Source organism: Diabrotica virgifera, chromosome 8 (assembly GCF_917563875.1).
Source record: "Diabrotica virgifera virgifera chromosome 8, PGI_DIABVI_V3a".
In the NCBI taxonomy this organism is placed as follows: Eukaryota; Metazoa; Arthropoda; class Insecta; order Coleoptera; family Chrysomelidae; genus Diabrotica; species Diabrotica virgifera.
This window is the reverse complement of record NC_065450.1, coordinates 140,805,451-140,831,822: the sequence shown is the minus strand read 5'-3', so window position 1 is coordinate 140,831,822 and position 26,372 is coordinate 140,805,451. Positions and strand designations below refer to the sequence as shown.

The window sequence follows — 26,372 nt, the reverse complement described above, 5'->3', positions numbered from 1 at the left end:
TTATGTACGCCTAAAAACGATTATTTAATGAGCTACTTACTCTACTGAGCATTTGTAAATTAACACATCGAAATACACTTTGTATTCTATTTTTCATCTCATCCCTTGTTGTTGGAGGTATTTTATAAACTTCATTATGAACGTAACCCCAAAAAAAATCAGTCCAGTTTATTAAATTCTGGTGATTTGGGTGGCCACGCTACTGGTCCACTGAAAAATGAAAATATCTCGAAAACTAATAAATTTAGACATAGGGAATGTTATCTAAAAATTAAAGTACGGTAATGGTACTTTTCAATAGTGATATAAAATACAGGGTGTTCCATTTAAAATTACTGAGAAAATAATGTACTTGCGTTTTGACTCACCCTGTATTTGATATAAAGAAAATTAGCGATATCGACCATTCTTGAAAATTTTGACAATACGTTAAAAAATATGGCATTAATAAACCATTGTTGTTTTGCTTATTTTTATTTATACAGGGAGTTGAACTTGTTACGATTTTCATATAAAATTGGTTATAACTTTGTAAATACCCTGTATAACATAACAAACTTTTATATTTTTGTGATGGAGAAGTTAACAGGATTTCGAATTTAAAATACAATATAGGGTGTTCCATTTAAAAAAACATAAGTTTGGTCTGCCACTGTGTTATCGAACACCCTGTAACATTCTAACTAATTTTGTAATGTGAAGCTCAAAGGTGGCTAAAATTTTTTTTATTATTTTTTATTGCTATCTATTACTATAGCGGAGCTATTGAGCTTTACCCTACTAATCAATCACCCTGTATAGGACACAATATAAAATTATTAACTATATTGTTGTTTCGATGTCATGAAAGAATTTTGTAATTGATTTTAAACTCATATACATCAAAGAAAATGTTTAAAATTGTAAAAAATTAGTGAAACATGTTTCGAAAGAATAATTGTGATATACCTTAATATCTTCTTCTTCTTCTTAGCCTTCTATCGTCCACGTTTGGACATAGGCCTCTCCCAACTCCTTCTATCGGACTCTATCTTGAGCAACATATTTATAATTTGTTCCGGCTACTCTTTTAATATCATCAACCCACCTCTTATGTGGTCTTCCTCTCGGTCGTTTACTTTGGTAAGGTCTCCAATGTTGTATTGTTGCATTCCAACGTTGGTCTTTTTGTCTAGCAGTGTGGCCTGCGAAGCTCCATTTAAGTTTGGTAATATGCCTTAGATCCATACTTTAATAATAATCCATATTAACTTAATAAAATATGAATCTTTAGTATATTAACTCAACAAAGTATGAAAATGCTAAAAGTGAACTAAAAAAATAAAAAAAAAATAAGGAACACCCGGGTTTCAACCGTGGACCTCTCGATCTGCAGTCAAATGCTCTACAACTGAACATTCGCTATGTTTATAATGGATTACAAGATTTCCCGGACAAAGTGATAAAGACCGAGTGAAGTATATGAAAACGTTTTAAATAAAAGTAAAATAAGTTAAGATTTTACTATTTATATTCTTATAAATCCGTTGTTCAACATAAAAACATATACAGTAGGAAAAATGAAAGAATACCCATGAGCGAACATATAAAACACGCTGTATTTTCCTATCACCGTGTCACACAAAAAATTGGCCAGCGCAGGTACATGTAGTAATTACTGTTACATTTACTTGCACTGGACAATTTTCTTTGTGACACGGTGACAGGAAAATACAGCGTGTTTTATATGTTCGTTCATGGGTATTCTTTCATTTTTCCGACTGTATACTGCTTTTACATAGATGAGAACATAAATTATTTGTTTTTTCGAAAATTTTGATTTTATGTCATAAATCTTCTTGATGAAGATGACCTAGATACAGAAAAGTAAATGAAAAGAGATAAGATATATATCTTATATTTATTGGAGTATAAATCCTTTACAAATCTAAAAAAATGCGTTTAAGACCTTTTTTGAAGTTATACTTCTTTAGGCGCGATTGAGAGTAAAATTTCATAATACTGCGCGCATGCGCACACAGACAGTATGGCGTTTAGTTGCTAAATCTTTCTAGTTTCTTTAAAAGTTATGTATAAATATATCAGTACAAGAAAAGGTGTGAAAAGAATAATATTAGTGTTTTTAGTAAATATATTTATTATAATTTTGTCTTTGGATTTGTCTTCCTCAGGAGTAAGATGAGTATTATTAAAACATTTTATTGTATATTTCTCTTCGGTATTCACCTTGTCTATTTGTTACCGTGAATTGTCATTAGGTACGTCCGAACCGATACAGACACAGTCCTCGTAGCGTATTTGGTATAGCATTCGGCCAGAGATCGAGAGGTCTTGAGTTCGAATCCGGGGCAATCCTATACTTTTTTTTATTTTTTTGAAAGCGGTAAGCACAAAATTAGTTAGGTGTTAAAAAATAATTAAAACAAACTGTTTAAAGTATATTTATTTTCAAGAAATCATATAATAGAAGTATAACTTCTTACGTGCGTACAAAGTACACACATTCTTTTTTTTAACGCAGGCCCAATTGAGTTCTTATTCGCTGTGTGCAAGTACTTGGAGAGGATACTAGAAACGATTGTGCTCGTATAGCGGACAAATCTTGCAACTTCCTTAACATATATTTCTTAAATAATTCATATTGTCAATTGAAATTGTCAAATTAACGTATATTTCATACCTACTGTCATTGAAGAAAATGGGATTTTGCAAATGATGTGTTATAAATTGTAAAATTTATATGTTGCCCCACAATATCGATATGATATGCAATTATTAAAGTGAATTTAATTAATGGTATTTTGTTTGTAGTACAATGTTTACTTTTTAATAACATAATCTTAATCTTATTTTTTCTTCTTATTCTTTTTTGGGCTATGGCCTTGACAATTATCCAGTAACCAGGACTAATATAATTGGCCAATATAATTAAAAGTGCTAAAAATGTTGCCGAGCTATGAAACCAGGTGCCGCTCTTCCTAACTTGCACGGTCCCAATAAAGGAATAGACACCAGACACCTCAACAAAATTTACATCAACGAAATAAAATATGATTTCATGTAATAAATACAACATTCCAGGTACGGAGTGGATGAGGAATCAACGTGGAATGCTAGGCCTATAGTGTGTGTGTATGTATGTATGTGTGTGGGAGTGGGTTACTACCACTTAGATACCTCTGTAGAGAGATCAGAAGAGCATACAGATTTTTGCGAAAACGCAGAAACGGCCAAATATATTGTCTGAAACCAATTCACCAACTAAAACTTCACAAAACGTAATTTTTTCCGTGTAGTTTTATTTTTAGTGGAGACGCACGATGCCGAAGTCAATAGGGAACTTGCATAAAATTTTAAATTCAAAAAAAAAATGTTATAAATCACAACAGAACATAATTTAGAACCTGTATCAAAGATAAAAAAGTTTTGTTTGTCTTTCGTTTGGCCCCTAAAGACGACTAAAAATTCAACTTATACCAGCCACCCCAAAACGCGTCGTGACGTCACGCCGTTGTATGTTTACATTCTACACCAATTGTATATATAATTTTAAATTAGACATTATAAACGTCAGTAAAAAATACAGTTATGTGACGTTAAAAGTGTTTTTGATCGTTTGAACTATTCATAGAAAATTTGTACTTTTACAAAATGGTTTTATTTTCAATAGTAAACCTTCTTTCCTTTCCTTCAAAAACTGTATTAAACTCCAATCTCAACAAACTGATATATATTATTACAACGACATACGATAAATGTCATTAGAATATAAATATTTTTCCTTTATTCCCCGACTACGAGCTGGCCAAATACCCAAGTAGGTGGAGGCCAAGAAACTAAAGAAGGATAAGAAGAATATACCTAAATATAACGCTGTGTCTAGGTACACGCTAACGTGTACGCAAATAAAAAACTTAGAGTGTCAGAGTGTTGGAATTTGTTTAATCGGGTTGTGTTTACACTTTAATTTTAATATTGATTAGTAAAGAGATTTCTTATTTTTTATTTGCTTAGTGTTTGTTTTTAAATTAACTATGCAATGTGGACAATTATTTAGTTGTTTTATTGAGTTTATAAAGCCAAGAATTTAACAAGTCAAGAATTTATAAAGCCAGTGTAAGTGTAAGACCAATAATGACATATGCATCAGAAACAAGACCCGATACAGCCACAACACAAAGACTACTGGAAACGGCAGAGATGAGAGTACTGAGAAGAATTACAGGAAATACACTGAGAGATCGAAAGAGGAGCGAGGATATTAGAAGACAATGTAACGTACAGTGTAAAAACGAATGGACACTAAATAGAAAAAAAGAATGGAACAACCACATAACCAGAATGGAGGAGACACGTGTGGTCAAAATAGCACGAGATATATCACCAATCGGCAGAAGAAGTATCGGCCGACCGCGCAAAAGATGGAGTGACAACCTTCCATAGAGGTATCAATCAGCCAATGAACAAGCAGAATTGCTTATAAAGAGGAAGAAGAAGAATGAGTTTAACAACATTTTAAAACAGTATGAAAAAGTTAAGAGACTATAAATTAATATATATTTTTTTAGTTTTAAGTGAAATAGTATTACCGTCCAAAATTAAAATAAAAGGAAGGCCTAAAGCTTTCACAATAATAATTAACTTGTTCTGAAGCTATTTCTAATTTCTAAATGGGAACTAAGCCACAATTTAACGAAAAAAATGGTTTTATTAACGTTTCGACGTCTAAACGGACGTCGTTGTCAAAATACAAAATATTATTAAATTAAACAAAAATGTTGTTGCTTAGTAAAAAATTGTTTCTAAAAATTTATTTAATCTGACTAATTTTTGTATTTTGACAATGACATCCGATTTGGACGTCGAAACGTTAATAAAATCATTTTTTAGTTAAATTTTGGCTTATTTCCCATTTAGAATAGTTGATTATAATAATTAACTTACGTATATTATTTTAACAATATTTTGTACGTGTCATGTCAACTAAATACATATATTTATTTTTGCTAACCTAAACTTTTACTTTTATATATACATTGATTTATTACAATTAAGTTTGAAACATCTGAATAGTTCTGCTTCCCTTCCCTTAACAAATATTTTTCTATTAAACAAACACTAAACATATCAAAATATCATGTACCAAAATATACAGTCACAAAATTGAACATTATTATGTAATAAAAAAAATGTGTGCAAGTTCCCTATTGCAGAAGGAAGAACAAACACCAAACAAGCAAGCAAGAAAAAATCAGTTCATGGTTTATTTTTTTATTTATAAAATTGCGTCGAAGTATACACAGAAAACATTGTCAATATAATAACGACAGATATGTAGGCCATACTGATTACTACTTATTAAGTCATATTTTAGATAATTTAATAATTGTTACAGTAAATACAATTGATATATCAAAATGACGTTGACCGATAACTGATTGCATCAATTCTGAAATGCCTGCTGCTCCAATAAAGTGGTTAATTTGAAGTGTTTATAGATTTACATACTTTATCTTAAAGTAATATTGATTGTGTAAATCTCTTGATATTTCCTCAATTATCAACTTCTCCAAATAATTGATTAAACCTCTTATTTAATGATGATTTTAAACTTTTATCTACGCAAGAAGTATTCGACAACTTGGTATAAGATAATAATGACATAAGATGGCAAGGACAGTTTATACAAAAAAAAACCCTACGTTATTAGATAACGTGAACATTAACAAAGGCGATTATTGGCACGATGTTGTTTACACCGGCAGTTGATGGCTTAAATACAAAAAAATGTAGAATATAGGTACAGCAATTTATTGTTTCCGTCTTTTCTATGTACATAGTCTAAAAAATACTCTTTCCGTCGCAAAAACAGTTTTTGTTTTCTTTGGCGATAGTGTAGCATTTTTTTTGTCCACTCTGCATATTACACAAATTTCATAAAGTTTTTGTGTAAACATTTTGCTCCACGATCGACTGCCAAGGAGATTTCTTACCTCCTCATCCACATCATTCTCGTATCGCTTTCTGGGTCTTCCAATAGTCTCTTCCGCTGTATTCTGGCATTCATCAGTTCGTTTAGACCTATTTTTCTCCATCCTAAATACATAACCTATCCATTGAAGACGCTGTAGACAGATATACTGATATAAAAGTGTTTAAGTATTTTCTATGGGAAATAAGCCACAATTTTACTAAAAAATGAATTTATTAACGTTTCGAAGCCCAAATCGGGTTTCGTTGTCAAAATACAAAATACTCTTGAATAATAGTATAAATAATACTATTACCCGATTTGGGAAACCCGATTTGGGCTTCGAAACGTTAATAAATTCATTTTTTAGTAAAATTGTGGCTTATTTCCCATAGAAAATACTTAATTATAAGAATGCCAGAAGGAAATAGCTTCAGAACAACATAAAAGTGTTTCTTTGTATATATTTTATATATTTCATAATTCACCACCCTATATTATCAAACTATTACATTGATGGTTAATTGCTCAATACTGTAAATAAAATCAAGGACTTGGGGATTACACTAGATAATTCTCTTTGTTTTAATACTCATATCATCAATATTTTTCAAACATCTATGAAAGTGTTGGGTTTCGTAAAAAGAACAACTCGTGACTTTATAAATGTATGTATCCAGTATTAGAGTCCTTTACTTCTCCTTGGTCAGGTCTCACCTCGAGTATTGCTCTTCAGTGTGGTCCCCACACTACTTGGTCTACATTAGGAAACTTGAACAAGTTAAAATAATTTCTGTTAAGGTTCATACGTATCAGGATTACACTGTATGGCAACATCAACTACTGCAGGTCCCTTCTCTTGTGAGCCGTAGAAAGCAAAGAGACCTTTTACTACTATTCAAGATGTTAAATGGTATATGCATTGTTCTCAACTTCTTAATAAGATTGGACTGTTTGTACCACTTCGCTCCACTAGATAAGTGCGAACATTTTATGTACCCTTTCATAGATTTAATTATTCACTTTTCTCAGTCATACCCAGAGTCTTGAATCTAGCTAACTCCCTTTACAATTTACATAATTCAGTCAATGTGTACTCTACGAGTCCTCTAGTGGGAAAGTTTTGGGGTAGTTCTGATTTCTTTCATTATATATGTATTTTGGGCTGCTGAATCCGAAAATGAGGTTTGCGGACAAAATTTCATGGCGGAACATTGAGTAAATCTCGAAAAAAGTGAAAAATTTCTGCTTTTTTCCCGCTTTTTTGATTAAATATCCAAAACTATTAACTTTTAGTAAATGGTCTGTTAACAGAAATTAAAGTACTTAAAATTCTCTACAAATATCACTATTTACTTTTTTTTCAGACGAACCTTTTGGTCTAAAGTGCAAGTTGAAAATTGCCAATTTTTAACGGTCTCTGCAAAACCCACTTTTTACATTTCAAAACATTATTTTTTATTAGAATGCTGTCATTAGAGAAATTTCTCCTAGTTTTCTGCACAAATAATTAAAAAGAAAAAAAAAGGTCGAAATTGTACAAATTCAGTATCACAAAAGGTATGTGTGTGTGTGTGTTTATGTTTTATTGGCACTGGTTTAAGCAACCAACTGGCCAGTCAATGTGTTTTGAATTCTCTCTTTTACAAAATATATGCTTAGTATCTAAATTTAAAACTATTAGTACTACTGTTTTTTTTACTCTGTTTTTTTTTACTCTGTTTTTTTTTTATTATTTTTTTTATTATATTTTTTAACATTTTTTTTTATTACATTTTTTATTTTTTTTTTTTTTTTTTTTTTTTTTTTTTTTTTTTTGTATATTTTTTTATCGCGCTAAGACCTAAACCCGATTCAACCTCGCGGAGGTTTAGATCTTAGTAACTTTTTATTTTATTTAATTATTTTTTTTTTTATTTTTTTTTTCTTTTTTTCTCAGAGCTTTAATTTTAAACAATTAACATGGTTGTACAAAATTTTATAAACATCTAGATTGTTTGATTGTAAAAGGTATATAAGATTAAAAGGAAATTGTACATTAACTTGAACTAGATTGGCAAGAAAGTTTGATATTTCAATAAAATGTAAAGGACATTCTAACAGCATATGTTGTAGATCAGCTAGCTCTCCACATAAACATTCATCATTATCTACAAGTCCTATTTCTCTTTTGTAGACTGGAGTCAGACAGTGATTACTTCTTATTCGACAAATAGTTTTGATAAAGCCTTTGTTGGAAACTTGATTAAACCATGTCTTGATGGGAAGTGTAGGCTGGATTTTTTTGTAATAATTTCCTTTGTCTGAATTATTGTATTGTTCCTGCCATTTCGTCCGTTTGATAGATCTCATAATAGAAATTATGTCTCCCATAGGAAGTTGATAAGTATGCAGAGTGGATTCCTTCGTTGTTGCTTTTTTAGCCAGATCATCTACTATTTCGTTGTTTTTTATACCAATGTGTGCTTTTATCCAACACAATATTATATTTTTGCCCGATTTCAAAGCTTCACTGTTCATTGCTATGATGTCACTGATGATATAATTTTCTGCAAAATTATGTACATTATATTTCAATGTCTTTACAATGCTTTGGCAGTCTGTAAATATAACATAATTGAGTTCTTTTTGATTAATACATATTTTGTATGCTTCTTTGATTGCAATGAGTTCAGCTGTGAAAATTGTCATTTTATCAGGTAATCTGTTGTTTATTTTTATACTTTTTTGTGGGTAATATATAGCATATCCAACTTTTCCTTCCATTTTTGAACCATCCGTATATAATTTCTGATAACTCCCCCAGTTTTTTTGTACACACTGAAGGTGGTCTATTTTAGTAAGGAAGTCTGTCGCACGAATATTACTTAAATGACAGTTAACTGGAGATAAATAATCTTCATAATTTAGCTTTCGAGACGAGCTTTGTTCAATTTGGTGTATGTCGCCAATGGAATTAGAAACGTTGAGGAAGCTTTCCACAACTAAAAGCAGTTTCTTTTTTTCCCAGTAATAATGAGTTAGGTATGAGGTGGTTAAATGAACAATTTTATTTAATAGCAGTTTATCGTTAACCGCTGTTTTAACTATAAATTTCTCACTTAGGTATTCCCTGCGTAATGAAAGTGGAGGTTCATTAAGTTCACATTCCATGACCAATATAGGTGTGCTACGAAGATAACCAGTGCATAACCTAAGTGCCTTATTTTTGATCCTCTCGATTTTTTGGAGTACAGAGTTTGATGCTGAGCCATAAAAAATAGATCCATAGTCTAAGATTGATCTTATCAAATTTCTGTATAGTAATATTGATATGTTTGGATCAGCTCCCCAGTTACTGACACTTACAGTCTTCATGATATTCATTGCATTTTCCATTCTTCGTAATATGTAATTTGTGTGTTCTTTCCAATTTAATTTGGAGTCTAAAAATACGCCAAGAAATTTTATTGAAATTTTATAAGGAATACTAGTATTATCAAATTGTAGATGGCTTTGAGGAACATATCGTTTTTTAGTAAAGGTAACAATGGTTGATTTACTCTCTGATATTGTTAAGTTATTATCGGTAGCCCATTTTTTTATAATATTCAATGTCGATTTAAGGTAGTTATTACATCTATCTATTGACTTATTTTCTGCATATATCGCAACATCATCAGCGTACTGTAGGATTTTTATGTGTTGAGGAAGTTTAGTTTCTAAGTCAGCAGTATACAGTATATATAATATAGGACTTAGGATGCTACCCTGAGGTAGTCCCAAAGATGTGTATCGGGAGTTAGATTGATCTCCATTTAATCTAACGTGAACTGCTCGATTAATGTATAAGTTAATGATGTTCCATGTTACTATCTCGGGTATTCCTATTTCCAACATTTTCGCGTATAGTATGTGAAGATTAACGTTGTCGTAAGCCCCTTTTATATCTAAGAACAAAGCACTAACTGCTTTCTTATAAGTAAAGGAACTATAAATGTCTATTAAAAAGTGGCAGAGGCTATCTTGTGTGGATTTACCTTTTCTAAAACCAAACTGACTTCTTGGTAATAGGTCGTTCTTTTCTAGCCAAAATTCCAGACGGTTTTTAATAAGTCTCTCATATGTTTTTAGTATACAGGAAGCCAGACCGATTGGACGGTAAGAATCCCAATTCTTTGATGATTTTCCTGGTTTTAAAACCGGGATAATAGTGTAAACGTGCCAATCGTCAGGAATCTTTATGCGGCGCATCCAAATTTCATTATATATATTTAGTAGTGCAGCCTTACCAATTCTTGAAAGATTTGATAGCATCGAGTAATGGATATTATCGGCACCTGGTGCTGAATTTGAGTTTTTCTTCAACGCAAAATTTAGTTCAGTGGCAGAAAATGGTTTGACTAGGAAACGGATTGGTTCTGGATAGTCGTACAGAGCATTTAGTTGTAAATCAGGAATTACTAATTCTGCAGACGGCGGTGTGATATTTTGATGGAACTCTTCTATCCACGAAGCTTCCGACAGAATAACAGGGACTTTGTTCATTGTTTTTCTATTTTTTATTCGGTTAACTTTTGACCATACATCTTTAATAGGGACTGACCTATTTAGGGATCCGACATAATCTCTCCAGCTATTTCTTTTAGTTTGTTTAGTGATCTTCTTGACATGTGCATCATCTTTTTTATACTTAAGTAGGTTTTCATGGTTTGGATTTTCTTTGAATATACAAAAACTTTCCTGTCTTCTTCTGACTGCTTCTTCACATTCTAAATCCCACCAGTATTTTCCTCTGGAAGTCGGTTTTTTTATTTTAAATTTGGGGATGCAGTAGGATGCAGTTGTATTTATATTGTGCAAAATTTGTTCATAAGAATTTATATCTTTAAATTGAGAGAATACATCTTCCGAATACTGTTCATATAATTTCCAGTCGGCATTCTTTAAATTCCACTTTTGTGAATATGGATTATATGTATGAGTTGGTTGATCCTCTAACTCTACTCTTATAGGTGTATGGTCTGAACCAAATAGGTCTTGAAGTGTTTTCCAAGTGATCAGGTGGTTTAAGTCAGGAGTACAAATGGTCAGGTCTATTGCCGATTTCGAGAAGTTCCTAAAGAAAGTAGGAGAGCCATCATTTTTGAATATTAAATTATTATCGTCTATACAGTCCATCAAGATTTTACCTTTCATATCTGTTTGGTTGTCTAGGCCCCAGGCAATGTGGTGAGCATTAAGGTCACCTCCTATTATAAATGGTCTTTCTATAGATGTTATGAAATTGTTCCATTGTTGTAACAATAACTTGGTTCCTGGGGGAACATACATAGATATAAATGTGACAGTATATGACTTAAACTTTATTTTTATTGCTACTTTATTGACGTTTATTAAATCTACTTTCATGGTGACTTCCTCGTAATATAGGTTTGAATTTATTAAAATTGCTGAGCCACCGCCAACAGTTACTGAAAAGCGGTCGTCTCTGACAATATTGTACCCGTGAAAGTTATAATACTTTTCTGGTTTAAATCTAGTTTCTGATAATAATGCGATATCAACTTTCTGGTCTTCTAATAGGTGGATAAGGTTTTCTCTATTAGAGTTAGCCGATCTACAATTCCATTGACAAATTACCAATCTATTCATTATTATATAAGAGAGAACTTAAAACTGATTGAATTGAATTTACTAGAACTGATTTTTCTGGAATTTCAAAATTTTTGTGATTTATATTAGAGATAATACTTGTAACTATATTTGATATTAATTCTGTTAATTCTTTTGATGGTTCATGTATTTTAGATCCTTGTTCTGGATTAAATGTAGATTGATACGAAGAAGAGGTGATAATACCACCAGGTCTGTTGGACATGGGGTTTAACTTTATTATTTTTTGATGTTCCATTGTTACTTGGTCTGGTGAGGAAGAGATAGGTCGTTTGTATTTTGGTGGTTTTATTATTGTATATCTATTTGAAACTGAAGGTAGAGCGAACTGATTGGAAGATGTTTGAGACGTGGACAATTGAGTAAAGGAATATGAAGAGGATGGTGCATTCATATTTGGAGTTTGATGAGAATTTATTGAGGAATTATTGGCTGCTATAGATGCATAAGTTATCTTAGGAAAGAGTTTAATTGTTTCCTTAAAAGATAAGCTGTTTTCAGACATATAATGTTTTATTTTCTTTTGGCGATCAAATTCTGGGCATATCTCCCATTCATTAGTGAAGTGTTCACCTTCACAGGATAGACATTTTTTGTTAAACGATGATAAAGAACAAGAATCGGAAAGGTGAGATTCATGACACTTAAAACAGCGAGGATTACTTTTACACTGCTTACTCATGTGCCCATACCTATAGCAGTGGTAACAGATAATTACCTTTTGCTGGTATTTTTCAACAGTGTGTAAGACATGATTAATTACTACATACTTTGGTATATTCTGGCATTTAAAAGACACAATAACTGATTTTGTTGGATTAAATATTACTTTGTCATCTGCTACTATTTTTCTTGTTATTCGTTTCACATACTCAACCGAGAATTTGCAATGGTGATCAAATTCCTTTATTCTATTTTTAAGATATTCTTCCGATATATCTGAATCTATATCCCTTACTACACCTAGTTTAAACAATTGAAATTTTGGAATGTATGCGGTCAGATTTTTTTGAATAAGGAATTTGGAAGTAACTAAAGCATTTGCGCTACTATAATTTTTAAATGAGACCCTAACTCGGTTGCGTCCGATTGAGTCAATTTTTTTTATATAATTGTCAATTTCTGGATGTAACGTAAATAGGATCTCGCCTATTTTAACAGCGTTTAATTTTCCTGTAAAATTTAAACTGGAGTTTTCAATGAAAATGTAAAAAGGTCCTAAATCAATTTTTTCGTATAAATAAACAGGCCTGGTTTTTTCTGGTTGATCTGAGTTTACTAAAGTATTTTGTTTTTCATTAATATTGTTAAGATTAATACTACTACTTATCTTATTTTGAGGCTGGTTGGGTAGAAATCCATTTAAATCTTGTAAATCACAGCTACTATCCATCGAATTCTCAATATCAGGCGGTTCGCCTCCACTAGATGACTCCATAGAGGAGTTTTCAAGTAACGTTTAACTTATGAACACTTTCAAAATGTAAACTAAATAAGGAAAAGTTTAACAAAACTAAACAAACTAAATTAGAACGGTATAAATCAAATAATCCGCCAAAAATTAATATTTTTCGGAGAGATTTCCAAATTTAAATTAACTTTGACAATTATTTTGACGTATCTCGTGATCACAAAAGGTAAGACTCTAACAAAATAAAACTTAAAATATCTTAATGCCATAAAAGAAATGAAAAGAATGCAAATCAGCATCCTTGGAATAAGTGAAATGCGCTGGCCGGGATCAGGAGTATGTGACGTAGATGGATATCAAGTGTACAATGCCGGAAATACCGATGCCAATCACTATTGCTGGATTTATACTCAGCTATTGCCACTGCTGCTGCCGCTGACGGAAATATTGCCCGAAATACGATATCGATGCGAGTGAGGTGTTTACATCAGTTCCTCGCCAATCAGCCCTATTCTGTAACTTTTAACAAATCGAATAGAAATGACCAAGTCGAATCGTAATTACCCAAAATCGGAATGTTTGATATCTATCGCGTCATTTTTGTGTTTGGATCGGTATTCTGTAACTCATATCGTAATCGGAATCTCTGACTTCTATTTCACGCGGTTCTGAGGAGGTGGCAGCCGCGCAGTAACCAGCGAAATTGTGTTCTGTGACCTATTTTGTTACTTGAGATATGACACCGTTGCCATTTCCTCAATGTTTTCATACTTTCTTCATACTATCCTCAAAGTTTTGAGAAGTAAATAAAATATTCGTGTAAATACTGAATGCAAAAAGCTTAAAAGAGGATAAATGGTTTTAAATTAAAGTTAATTAAAATTGATATAAAAAAGAAGATAAACTGATAAATAAAAAAGATAAGTGAAGATAAGAAGTATAAATGCTTTTAAATCAAAGATATTTAAATTGATGTTATTAATTCATTATTATTAATAAATTATTTAAAATTGATATTACTAATAATATGCAATCTTTAAGATTCGATTTCAGTTGAAATAACTGCTAAACAACTTTTCCCAAAAATGGCATCTTTTCTATAATTTGTTCAGGCTATGAGCGTTGACTGATAAATATACAAGTATACTGGTATAATATTTATTTATCAAGCTATTCTTGTGCATTATACCATTGATTGCAATTGTACAAGAAATATACGAACAAAATATGGCAACAATGTGAATGGGAAACATTCAGACGCCAAGTAGCAAATAAATAAGGTTAGGTCCAATTATTCATACTCGTACAACATGTCTAAATGAAATATATATAGTTCTCTAAACAAATAACACCACAGACTAAAAATTAAGCAGCTAAAAAAAGGTACAAATACTATAAATAATTATAAGTAAGTAGTATGTAATTAATTATTTTTATATATAAAATATAAACGTCAAAACAAAACAAAATGCGCTTGCGTCAACCATAATTCCGATAATCGAAATCTCATCTCGACAGGGTAAATGCTGTCGAAGTGATTTCTATTCACATTACGATTGTAGTGATTCCGAAGTAGTTATGGAATACGGATTTGGACTATTTCTATTCGACTTGGTCACTTCTATTCGATTTTACTGACTTCTATCATCGAAATGAGTTACAGAATAGGTATGAATATCTTCACAACTCATTACCGAATGACTCACAAGAAAGGAATGTGATGACAGCATCGTCTTGCTCCCTTACTCACTTGCCGCTTTGCCGGCGGCAAGTGTGAGAGAGAGAGTAGTTGAATGTGAATACTCACTCGTCCTCGCGCTGCCTCCCTTTGACTTCAGCCACAGAAAACCGACTCTTTGGGTATGTAGGTGCAATGGCAATAGCATGACGAGCAGCAGCGCGAGTGAGCTATTTACACATTCACGCTGCCCACTTCCCTGTCCAATTCCCTGTCGAACAGTGCTGAGTATAAATCCGGTATATAATGGAGTTGCAATCGTAGTAGCAAAACACTTAGCTCAATCAGTATTAACTTATGTCCCCATATCTGACAGAGTAATGCTAGTAAAATTTAGTTCAAAGCCGTTCATTACCAATGTAATTCAGGTCTCTGCCCCAACATCATCCAGTGATGAAGACAAATTAGAAGCATTTTACAAAGATCTTACTAATGCTCTAGATCTTGTCAACGCAGCGAAAATACCATAGTCCTCGGAGATTTTAACGCTAAAGTCGGCAAAGGACGCTGTTTAAACATTGTGGGGGATTATGGCTTGGGAAACAGAAACGAACGTGGAGATAGACTTGTTCAGTTCTGTCAAGAACACGATTTCATTATATCGAATACTCACTTTAAACTACCACCGAGAAGACTCTACACCTGGAAGTCAAATGCAGAATCAGAGGACAAAATTATTAGGAACCAAATCGACTTCATTCTAATAAAAAATCGATTTAGAAACTGCATCAAATCAGTTAAAACTTATCCAGGTGCTGACATTGGGTCTGATCACAATCCCATAGTAGCTGTAACCCAATTAAAATTAAAAAAGGTGATCAAAAAGAAGTCTCGCAAAAATATCGATACAGCCCAATTACAAAACGAGAAAGTTAAGGAATCAGTTCAAAGACAACTGAACGAAAATTTAATTTGGGAAAATATCGGTGAGAATGTCGATGAGGGCTTAAAAATCGTAACAACAGTAAAAGAAATCTGTGTGAGAAATTTACAAGGCAGGTCAAAGCTAAAAAACCAGGCTTGGATGACAGAAGACATATTGGATTTGATGGAACAACGGCGATTAGCGAAAAACAACGAAACACTTTATAACAGCATACAAAAAGAAATTCGACGTAAAATACGAGAAGCAAAGAGTCAACATCTAGCCAAACAGTGTAAGACATTGAAGAACTTGAAAACAAATATGACACGTTTAACATGTATAAAAAAGTGAAAGAAGCGGCTGGTATCTTCAATAAGAAACAAACTGCATTGCTACAAGATGAACATGGTAAACTAATATTTGAAGTAGAGGACAAACTTAAAGAATGGGAAAATTACGTTACGAACCTATTCAAAGACGATAGGAGTAGTTCACCACCCGATATTACTAACTGCGACGAGCCCTAATAAGACGCTCTGAGGTAATAAAAGCCATACAATCATCAAAAGATGGCAGAGCGACTGGTCCTGATGTAATTCCAACTGATATATACAAGCTTATAAATTATAGCAATATTTTAGAGGCTATAACTTCGTTTTTCAATACCATTTATACCAGCGGACAACTTCCTAATGGCTGGTCTAATTCATTGTTTATAGCTCTACCTAAGAAGACAACAGCAAAAACCTGTGCTGATTATAGAACCATCAGTTTGTTAAACCATTTATTGAAAATTTTTCTGAAGGTAATACATGGTCGTATCCGTATCTACAATAAATGCGAGGAATACCTGGATGACACAATTTGGTTTCCGTAACGGGTTTGGAACGAGAGAGGCATTGTTTGAAATGAACGTACTTGCTCAAAGATGTCGAGATATATCTGTAAACATATACTGTTGTTTTATTGACTTCCAAAAGGCATTTGACCGTGTTAAGCACTCTATATTGATCGAAGCTCTAAAAGACATAGGCTTGGATGGCAGAGATGTTCGAATAATTGCAAATTTATATTGGAATCAAACAACATCAGTTTTAGTAGATGGTGTGGAATCACAGGCTCTTAATATTAAAAGAGGAGTACGGCAGGGATGCCTCTTGTCACCACTGCTTTTCAACGTTTACTCCGAAAGAATTTTCAGAAAAACTCTTTCTGAAAAACAAGAAGGAATACTTGTGAACGGTGAAGTCATCAATAATTTGCGATATGCGGACGATACAGTACTCCTAGCTTCTAGTCAAGAAGATCTGCAAACACCACTTGATAGTGTCGTTGAGAGTTGTAGGGAGGCAGGTCTGGATCTGAACATACTGAAGTAAACAGTAGCATATAAAACCGTCTATATATGTAAATAATACCAAACTTGAGCAAGTTGATAAAATCGTTTACCTTGGACAGCAACTAAATTGTAACGCAGAAAGTCACGGCGAAGTTAGAGCTAGGATAGAGCAGGCTAGAGCAGCTTTTAAAAGGATGTACTAGGTGTTATGTAACAGAGACCTAAAATTGCCATTGAGGATCCGCCTACTTCTCTGCTACGTGTTCTCGGTCTTCCTTTATGGTGTCGAGTCCTGGACTGTGAATAAAATCGATCTAAATCGCCTTGAGGCTTTCGAAATGTGGTGCTATAGAAGAATTTTAAAAGTATCTTGGGTGAAGAAGATTCGAAACTCCACAATACTAGAACGTCTCAGCAAGACTACTGAGATCATAAAAAGCATCAAGCAGAGAAAGCTGGAGTACTTCGGACATGTAATAAGATGTCCCAAATATAGGTTGCTACAAAATATTATGCAAGGAAAAATAGCAGGCAAACGCGGTCCAGGACGAAGAAGAACCTCTTGGTTGAAGAACTTGTGAGATTGGTATGGAGTTGATACAAGCATGCTATTTGGGGTGGCAGTGAATAAAATTAAGATAGCTATGATGGTAACCAATGTTCTGAAAAGACATGGTACATGAAGAAGAAGAAGTAATGAGGCAATGTTCGTCTTATTTTGTATGATGAAGATACGTATTGTCTGTATCTCAAATCGTCCAGACTTGTCTCTTTTTTTCTTCCATTTAGAACCATGAGAAACAGGTTTCCTGCTGTGGCAACCTCATCCTGATGTGAAGTAGGGTCTTTAAAAGCCTCAATAGTTGGTTGTAAGTTTGTGTTCTTCTGCAGGACTTGAAGAACAAAAATGTCAATTTCCCCTGATTAAACAATGCAGAAGTAGTATCACAACCACTCATCGCATGTAGGAATAAAATATGGTCCATTAGGATTTTTTCAGCAGCCAAATGAGGGTTGTAGAAGTTTTGCGAAACCTTTCGTTTTCCTGGTTTCAGAAAAAATACATTTTTTATGTTAGGACTACACACACTAAAAAATAAAGTTTTGAAATGTAAAAAGTGGCTTTTGCAGAGACCGATAAAAATTGGCAATTTTCAACTTGCACTTTAGACCGAAAAGTTCGTCTGAAAAAAAAGTACCTAAATAGTGATGTTTGTAGAGAATTATAAGTACTTTAATTTCTGTTAAGATACCATTTACTAAAAGTTAATAGTTTTCGAGATTTAGGCAAAAGAGCGGGAAAAAGCAGTAATGTTTCGCTTTCTTCGCAATTTACTCAAAGTTCCGTCACTAAATTTTGTCCGCAAACCTCATATTTGGATTCAGCAGCCCAAAATAAATATTTAATGAAGGAAATCAGAACTACCCCAAAACTTTCCTAGTCAAAACACAATTTGATTGAATTAACAACCGTTTGACAACTCCATCAGTCGTTTTAAAAGCAATTTACAGGAGTTTAATATTTGAATGAAACGTCTGTAATTTGTTAATTTGTGTCTATGTTATTGTTTTCTATTATTTATTTCTATATTCTATATATTTCTATATTTCTATATACATACTTGTTTTCTATATTCTATTATAGTGCAGTCACTGAAGGTTTTCACCTCCGATTTCGTTGAACCTTTATCGATTTTCATGAAAATTGGTGAGTAATTAGAGGATACCTCAAGGAACAAAGGTGACATGATGTTAACTTGCGCTTTTACCTTGGGGGTGGATGCCACCCCTTCTCGGGGCTGAAAATTATTTTAAAAATAATACCATAAGTCGATAGAGGGACAAATTATAAGCAAAATTTGTTATATAAAGTTATTAAAATAAATCAACACTTTTTGAGTTATTAAAGACCAAAGATTTTATTTTTTCGTAAAAAATGCATGTTTTAAATCGGTTTTTCACGTATAAATCAAAATCTATAAGCTTTTACAAAAAAAGTATTATTACTGAAATTGAAGATAATAAATAATTGAATACATTCCGCACATAAAGAACTAAACTAATGATAGTTCAAAGTAAGTTATTGGCAATTGAATGTGTATTTTTTTCGACGAGTACTGAAATCTAAGTATTCAAGCTTAAATAACGGGAAAACGATGCAATGTATAAAATATTCCTGCTAAACATTTGCCAAAGTACTTCGGAATACCTATCAAATGAGCTTCAGAACAAGGTAATAGCGTCAAAGTTAAGCAAGTTATAATAAAAATAAAAGAACCGTTTCGAATTTCTTAGGAAAAAGTGAAAAATAAAACATACGCCATTTCCACAAAAATTAAAATTTATAGTAATCCTTACAAGAACTTCTTTATATTAGCATTAGTAATGTTTTAGATAATTTTGATTGGTTTAGAATGCACATTTTTGAAAAAAAGATATAATTTAAAAAAATCATAATTTTTAAAATTATTGTAATTCTCATATTCTTTTGATAATAACTCCAAAAATACTCAATATACGTAAAAAATTATATATAACCAAATTTTAGTTTTTTCTGTGCCAAATATTTTATCTCTTTTACTATTTCTATAGGGTAAAAAATATCCGAGATAGAAACGTTCAAATCTAAAATTTTGCTAAGTGAACCATGCAACCGGGTTCATTTAACTTTTATTTTTAAAAAAGTAAGGGGTTTAAAAGATTAGGTTCAACGTGCTTAAATAGCACTTGGAATTAACTTTCAAACAGTTTTTAGATGAACCTGATATCGTAAACACGAACGGAGTTATTAAAAAAAAACAATAACATTTTTTGGAAAAATTTTTAAAAGATAAATTTTGAAAAAATGTAACATAAATTTTAACGCTATCAACATGTTGGGGGGCTCATTTATTAGATATTTTTAAGTACTTTGACAAATGTTTAATAAGTTTATGTTATAAAATGCACCAATTTCCCGTTATTTCAGCTTGAATACTTAAGAGTTTTTTACTCGCCAAAAAAAAATATACATTCAATTACCTATAACTCACTTTTAGTTAACATTAAAAGGTTTTTGTAGTAAGGGGTTTATTTCATTTTTTATTAGCTTCGATTTTGATAATATTAACTTTTTTGTGAAAACTTACACTTTTTGAGTTATTGATGAAAAATTGGTTAAAAACATGCATTTTTCTCAAGAAAAATTAAAATCTTTGATCTTTAATAACTCAAAAAGTTTTGATTTATTTTAATAACTTTATATAACAAATTTTGCTTAAAATTTGTCCCCCTATCGAATTGTGGAATTATTTTTAATAAAATAATTTTCACCCCCGAGAAGGGGTGGCATCCACCCTCAGGGTAAAAGCGCAAGTTGGCACCATGTCACCTTTGTTCCTTGAGATATCCTCTAACCACTCACCAATTTTCATGCAATTCGATGGAGGTTCAACGAAATCGGAGGTAATAGCTCATATCCACCTTCAGTGACTCCACTATTATGCTATTGTTTTCGCCTGCATAGTATGTATTTATGTAATACTTTATTTATAATCAATCTTTATTTTTATAGAATTGGGCTTGCCAGTAAATAAATAAATAAATAAATAAATGAAATAATTGCATCCGATTAGCTAATAGGCCAGAAAATGAAGCATTTTGGCTCGCAATTTTTTTCTCCAACATGGATTTACTTGAAATTTTTACAGAAGGTAGGGAATAGCCCAAGGATCATTTTCTATATCATGCCGCTGTACGCTAAAACTTTGGGGGTGGTTGCCACCCTATCTCGGGGGTAGGAATTTTTCATTACATTTTAACCATGGAAATCGATATAAAAAGTAATTCTAAGAAAAAAATGTTCTTTACGTTTTCTTCGTAATAATAATATTTTTCGAGTTATTCGTGGTTGAATGTAACAACTCAAAAAATATGCATTTAATAAAAAAAAACTGTAGATATCAAAATTGTATCTTTAAGAAACACAAACAAACTCCTTTTTTTATAATTTTTCTACGACCAATATAAACCGAGATACGGCATGCTAAAGGTTAGCTTTTGCGTCAAATGCATCATTATATCCAAAGTAAAATAACGGGAAAACTTTGTATTTTTCGAGAAAAACTTACAAAATCTTTTTTCAAGCATACAATTAGACCTTTTAAAATTAAATAAATAAAAAGTTTGTAGCATAAAAATTGAGCGACTTATGATCAAAATAAGGTCGGTACTTACTTTTTTCTACGAAAAAATCAGTGAAAACGACCCCCTAACTATTCTCCTAAATAAAATTGATATTCACCCTTCTGTAATTCCTTTTATACATGTACTATCAATACACTCACGAAGTTTGACCTATTTAAAAGGCCTAATTTTAGAAAATTTGGAGTTTAAAGATAAACTGATTTTTTGCAATTTCGTATTTTTCACCATTTTCTTCAAAATATCTCCGAAAATACTGGAGATACGACAAAAATGATAAAATACTAAATTGTAGCTTTTTTAATTACTAAAATTTCCCTGTACACAGATTTTCTTTATAGTGAACAATTAGCGAGGTATAGCTGTGAATATTGCTAAAACCTCTATTTACGAGCAAACACCCCCTTATTCGAGCCCTTTAAGCTCACCCCACTTAAAAACTAAGGGTTCTTACGGAGTTTAATTTACATAGTCTTATAGCCCTTCTAAAAACCCTACAAAATCATTAGTGAAAAAACTTTTTATCGCCAAAAATAAAGGAGCTATGTTTATAAAAGGAATTTTTTTTTCGAAAAATCAGAATAGCCAACTTGTGAGTGTCACAAGTGTTATATACATTTTCAATGTATATAATACCACAGAACCTGATATCTATTTCGATGAAGATGACTAAAAAACTATTTGTATTTTTATTTGTATTTGTAAATTCGTATTTTTGTGTAAATAAATGCTTTTGTACGTATGCCTATTTATTTTGTATAGATTTATTAAATTACTTATAAAACTTGCAATGTTATTATGCGGGTATGCACCCTCGGGAAACATCTTAGGGTAGTTGGGGGTAGTTACCCCTACCAATAGGGGTTGCTGAATTAAACAATATGTATAACTGCTTATTTATTACCAACTATAAAGACCACAGTAAATAGTTGATGTGCTCGCGGTAAAACCATCTGCTAGAGCATCTGGATTAAGAATGTTCTTTTTTTTAATATGAATGAATTAGAATGAATCACCATACCTTCGTGTTTATATAAACAAACTTATAATATCTAGTTTGTTTATATTGTCGACTCAGCGTGGCCATGACATACAAAAATATGAATTAGTTGACTATGCAATATCGTCGACTGGTGCTTCTAACAAAACTAGGTGACCCAGTAAAAATGTAAACAAATGTGTATGTTTTGGTTTTCGTTTCTAGTACATTTAAGAATTAAATGAATATGTGTTGATCTCAATTTTGCATGTTGATAAACCCTTACATTATTAAGGGTGGTTTTTAAGGGTTGAAATATTATGATATTATATCATAAAGCATAAAACAATCATTATTTAACCAATCAAACCCAAATATTACCCATACCTATTAAAGTTTACAATGTTTTTATAAATTTTTTGACAATAAGAAGTAGTTTACACCCCTAAAAATAATCAACGCTCTTAAGCATGGTATACTTAGAATATGAAGTACAGGGTAAGATGGTCCTAATCCCAAATTTTAATGCAAATCGATGTAAGCCGAAATCATTCTTTAAAGATAAATAAATTTTTTATATATAACTCCAACAAGGATGGTTTTAAGGGTTGAGATATTATGATATTATATCCTAAAGCAGAGGTCGGCAACATTTTTAATGTAAAGAGTGAAATACTAATTTAAAAGTTCATGGCGGGCGCCAACTATTTTTTTACCTAACAAATATATTAATATAAACGTATAAAAAATATACGTTTTGAATTTCTTGCCTAATTTACAATAGTTTAAGGGCGCATTAAAATTTATTGAAGGGCGCAGTGGAGCCCGCGGGCGCCGCGTTGCCGACCTCTGTCCTAAAGCATAAAACAATCATTAGTTAACTAATAGAAACCACATGTTGACCATAGTAAAATTTTTACCTTTTTATTTTTTTATAATTAGGGGTAGTTTTCACCTTTAAAATAAAAGCGAACAACGGCTTAATATAGAACATAAACTAGAGGGTGAAATGAGCCTAATCCCAAATTTTTGTACAAATCGATGCTGGACGAAAAAATTGCTAGGTTTTGCCATTCTTTCAGCTTCATTTCCTGACCTATAAGTATTGTTCTCGTTTATAGTGCCTAATACTCGTTTTAGTATCATTCTTCCAAAAATGTCATACGTCTCTTGATTTCAATATCTGGTTCATAGCAAAGTATGCCGTATTGGATAGGACTATTCTTCTGCTAAGGTTTGCGCATTTTTATTTTGTGTGAAAAATAATCATCACACAAATTTTTGAAATCGTTCTACGTTTTCTATCTTTAGTTTCATACCTGGATGGCTCAAAATGTTAATATAGGATTTTAATTATTTATTTAGTGATTATAATACTTTTATAATGCATTTATAATATAATTCTTGTTATTTCAGAATATTTTAAGGTGGTAGCAGATTCTTTACGAGCCAGCAACGAAAAATGTCCAAATATTGTGAAACAAAGTACTGCCCAAGTTGAAGCTCTTTTGCACACTGCAGTTGGTCAAAAAAATCTTAACCAACTATTCAATTTGTGTGAGGATATAACAGAGAACGTTCATAATTCTTTAGACGTGTCCAACTTCTTCATGAGCTTAGCTGATAATTTTGCTGGGGTGGTTCAATACAATAAAGATAACAGGGAAGCAACTAAAAAGAGAAACCTCACCGTCGATCGCTTGTGTGACATTCTGTTGGATGAATCTATCGGGCCTGAAATCAATCGCTTGGCAGCTGTTAATAATTTGATTCTTGACGTGGATGGTGAGAAGTGTTTGGATTACAGTTATAATAAGCTGATCGACATGATGAAGGATGTTAGTTGGGACGGCGATGCTGCTGAGGGAAGTAAGACTTTTTTAAATTAATTATTTGTTAGGTCTATAAATGTGCGTCTACCGTAAAGTCCTAGAGAATAATACTTCACGAAGCTTATTGAAATATCTTCTTCTTTAGGTGCCTTGTCTGTATTCAGACGTTGGCCGTCATCATGTTTACAATTTCCTGAAACCTCTCTCTATCGGCTGCTGCTCGAAATAATTCTTCCACTGTGCAGCCACAACATTGTCTAATATTACGCAGCCATGAAAGTTTCTTTCGACCAATCCATCTCTTTCCCTCCACTTTTCCTTGTATTATAAGGCAAAGCAGATGGTATTTAGGTCCTCGAATTATATGGCCGAAGTATTCTGTTTCTCCTCTTTATGATGCTTATGAGCAGACGTTCTGAATTCATCATTTGAAGAACATCTTCATTGGAAGTGTGCGAAATCCACGATATCTTTAGGATTCGTCGATAGCACCACAATTCGAATGCTTCTATTTTGTTTAGTATTGTGGTTTTCACACATAACATTTCAGGACCTTCTTTCGAATATTCATCGACAGGTTTCTGTTACATAAAACTGGTTTCCAGGTCATAAAAGCCTTCCGTGATATTTCGATCCTAGTTATTATCTCATCTCTTCATCAGAGTCACAATTTACATTTAACCAGCTGCCACGGTACTTGAAATGATTCACCTAACTCCTCTCCATCAAGGTGACCTTGATCTATATTAATCTTTCCAACTACCATCCACTTTGTTTTTGAAATGTTGATTTTAAGGCCTCTCCGATAACTTGCTTCACTGACTAGATTTAGTAGTGTCTGAAGATCTTGTAAATTTTCAGCAAGAATGGCTGTATCGTCAGCGTATCTAATATTGTTGATTACTTCTCCGCCTAGCCTTACTCCCTCTTGTCTGTAATCCAAAGCCTCCCTAAAGATTTCTTCAGAGTACAGATTAAAAAGGGTGGGTGATAAAACACAACCTTGTCGTACTCCACGTTTTATCGGTAGTTTTTCAGTACGACTGTCTCCAATTTGGATAGAGGCTATTTGATTGTAATATAAGTATTTCAGGAGTCTTATATTGTAGTGGTCAAGTCCTGCTGCCTGCAGGCAATCGAAAAGTGTATCATGTTGTACTCGGTCGAATGCCTTCTCTAAGTCGATGAAACAAACATAAACGTTCTTTCGGAACACAACTTTTATGTAAGAGAACGCGCATACAAAATAGTGCTTCTCTAGTTCGTAGACCATTTCTAAATCCAAATTGCTTATTACCCATTCTAGTTTCGCATAGAACGAATACTCAGTTTTGTATAATACGTAAAAGTATCTTGAGTGTGTGACTCATCAAACTGATTAGTCTAAAATCGCTACATTTGGTGGGTACAGTCACGTATTAGTCAAAAATCATTAGTCACGAGATAAACAGTAGGTACCCTGGGCACCAGGTACTCCGCAGCTCACTTCCGATGTCATATTCGTCGTCAGCGACCCAAAAACCTCCCAAAGTAATGATTTTTGGCTAATTTTTTAATGAATTTGCCGAAAACTCCAGAAGAAGTAGTTGCCCTGGTGCTCATAGGATTCCGGAGATCACTTCCTATGTCATATTTGTCGTTAGCGACCCCAAAAACCCCCGAGTAATTATTTTTGACTAATTTTTTAATACATTTTTTACCGAAAACTCTACAAGACGAGGTAAACAATAGGTACCCTGGTCACCAGGTACTCCGGAAATCACTTCCGATGTTATATTCGTTGTTAGCGGCCCCAAAAACACCCGAGTAATGACCCCCTAATTTTTAATGAATTTGCCGAAAATTCCATAAGACGAGGTAAACAGTAGGTACCCTGGCACCAGGTACTCCGGAGATCACTTTCGACGTCATATTCGTTTTCAGCGACCCCAAAAACCCCCGAGTAACAAAATTGAACTCATTTTCGCCGATAATTGACGAGTTCCGAATTTTTTTTATTGTCTGTTTGAGATGCATTTTAAAAAATGCATTTTTTGTATGCAGTTTTTCAATATTATATCATGACTCGGGGTCACAAAGTTTCCTGGCGCATTCACGAATCGAATGCAAAAAGAATTATTAAGATCCGTCTTGTCGTTTTTTTTTCGGAGGTTCAGTGCTTTCTTGCTTCGACTATTAAGATAATTCGCTAACACACTATAGACTATAGACCATAACAAGAAGCATTTTAAATGTATGTTTACTCTTTGCACCAACGCGTTCAACTGAAGTCTCCTCTCCTTGATTTTCTACCTGAGTGACCTTCGCGGTTTCAGATATTTCTGTACAATTGTAACTAAATATAAGGCATTCCTTAAATGTCCATGAAGGAGGAAATACCCCATAACAAAAACAGTTTGA

General features: G+C 32.6%; 1 protein-coding gene across 1 annotated transcript in view; it reads left to right on the top strand.

The window, feature by feature from the left end:
• The window catches only part of LOC126889391 (putative serine protease F56F10.1), a 90,204-nt gene that overhangs the window by 58,237 nt on the left and 5,595 nt on the right, over positions 1-26,372 (top strand). The window contains exon 5 of the mRNA XM_050657651.1: positions 23,557-24,009. Within this exon, the coding sequence (XP_050513608.1) occupies positions 23,557-24,009 (453 nt within the window). The remainder of the gene's footprint in view (positions 1-23,556; positions 24,010-26,372) is intronic.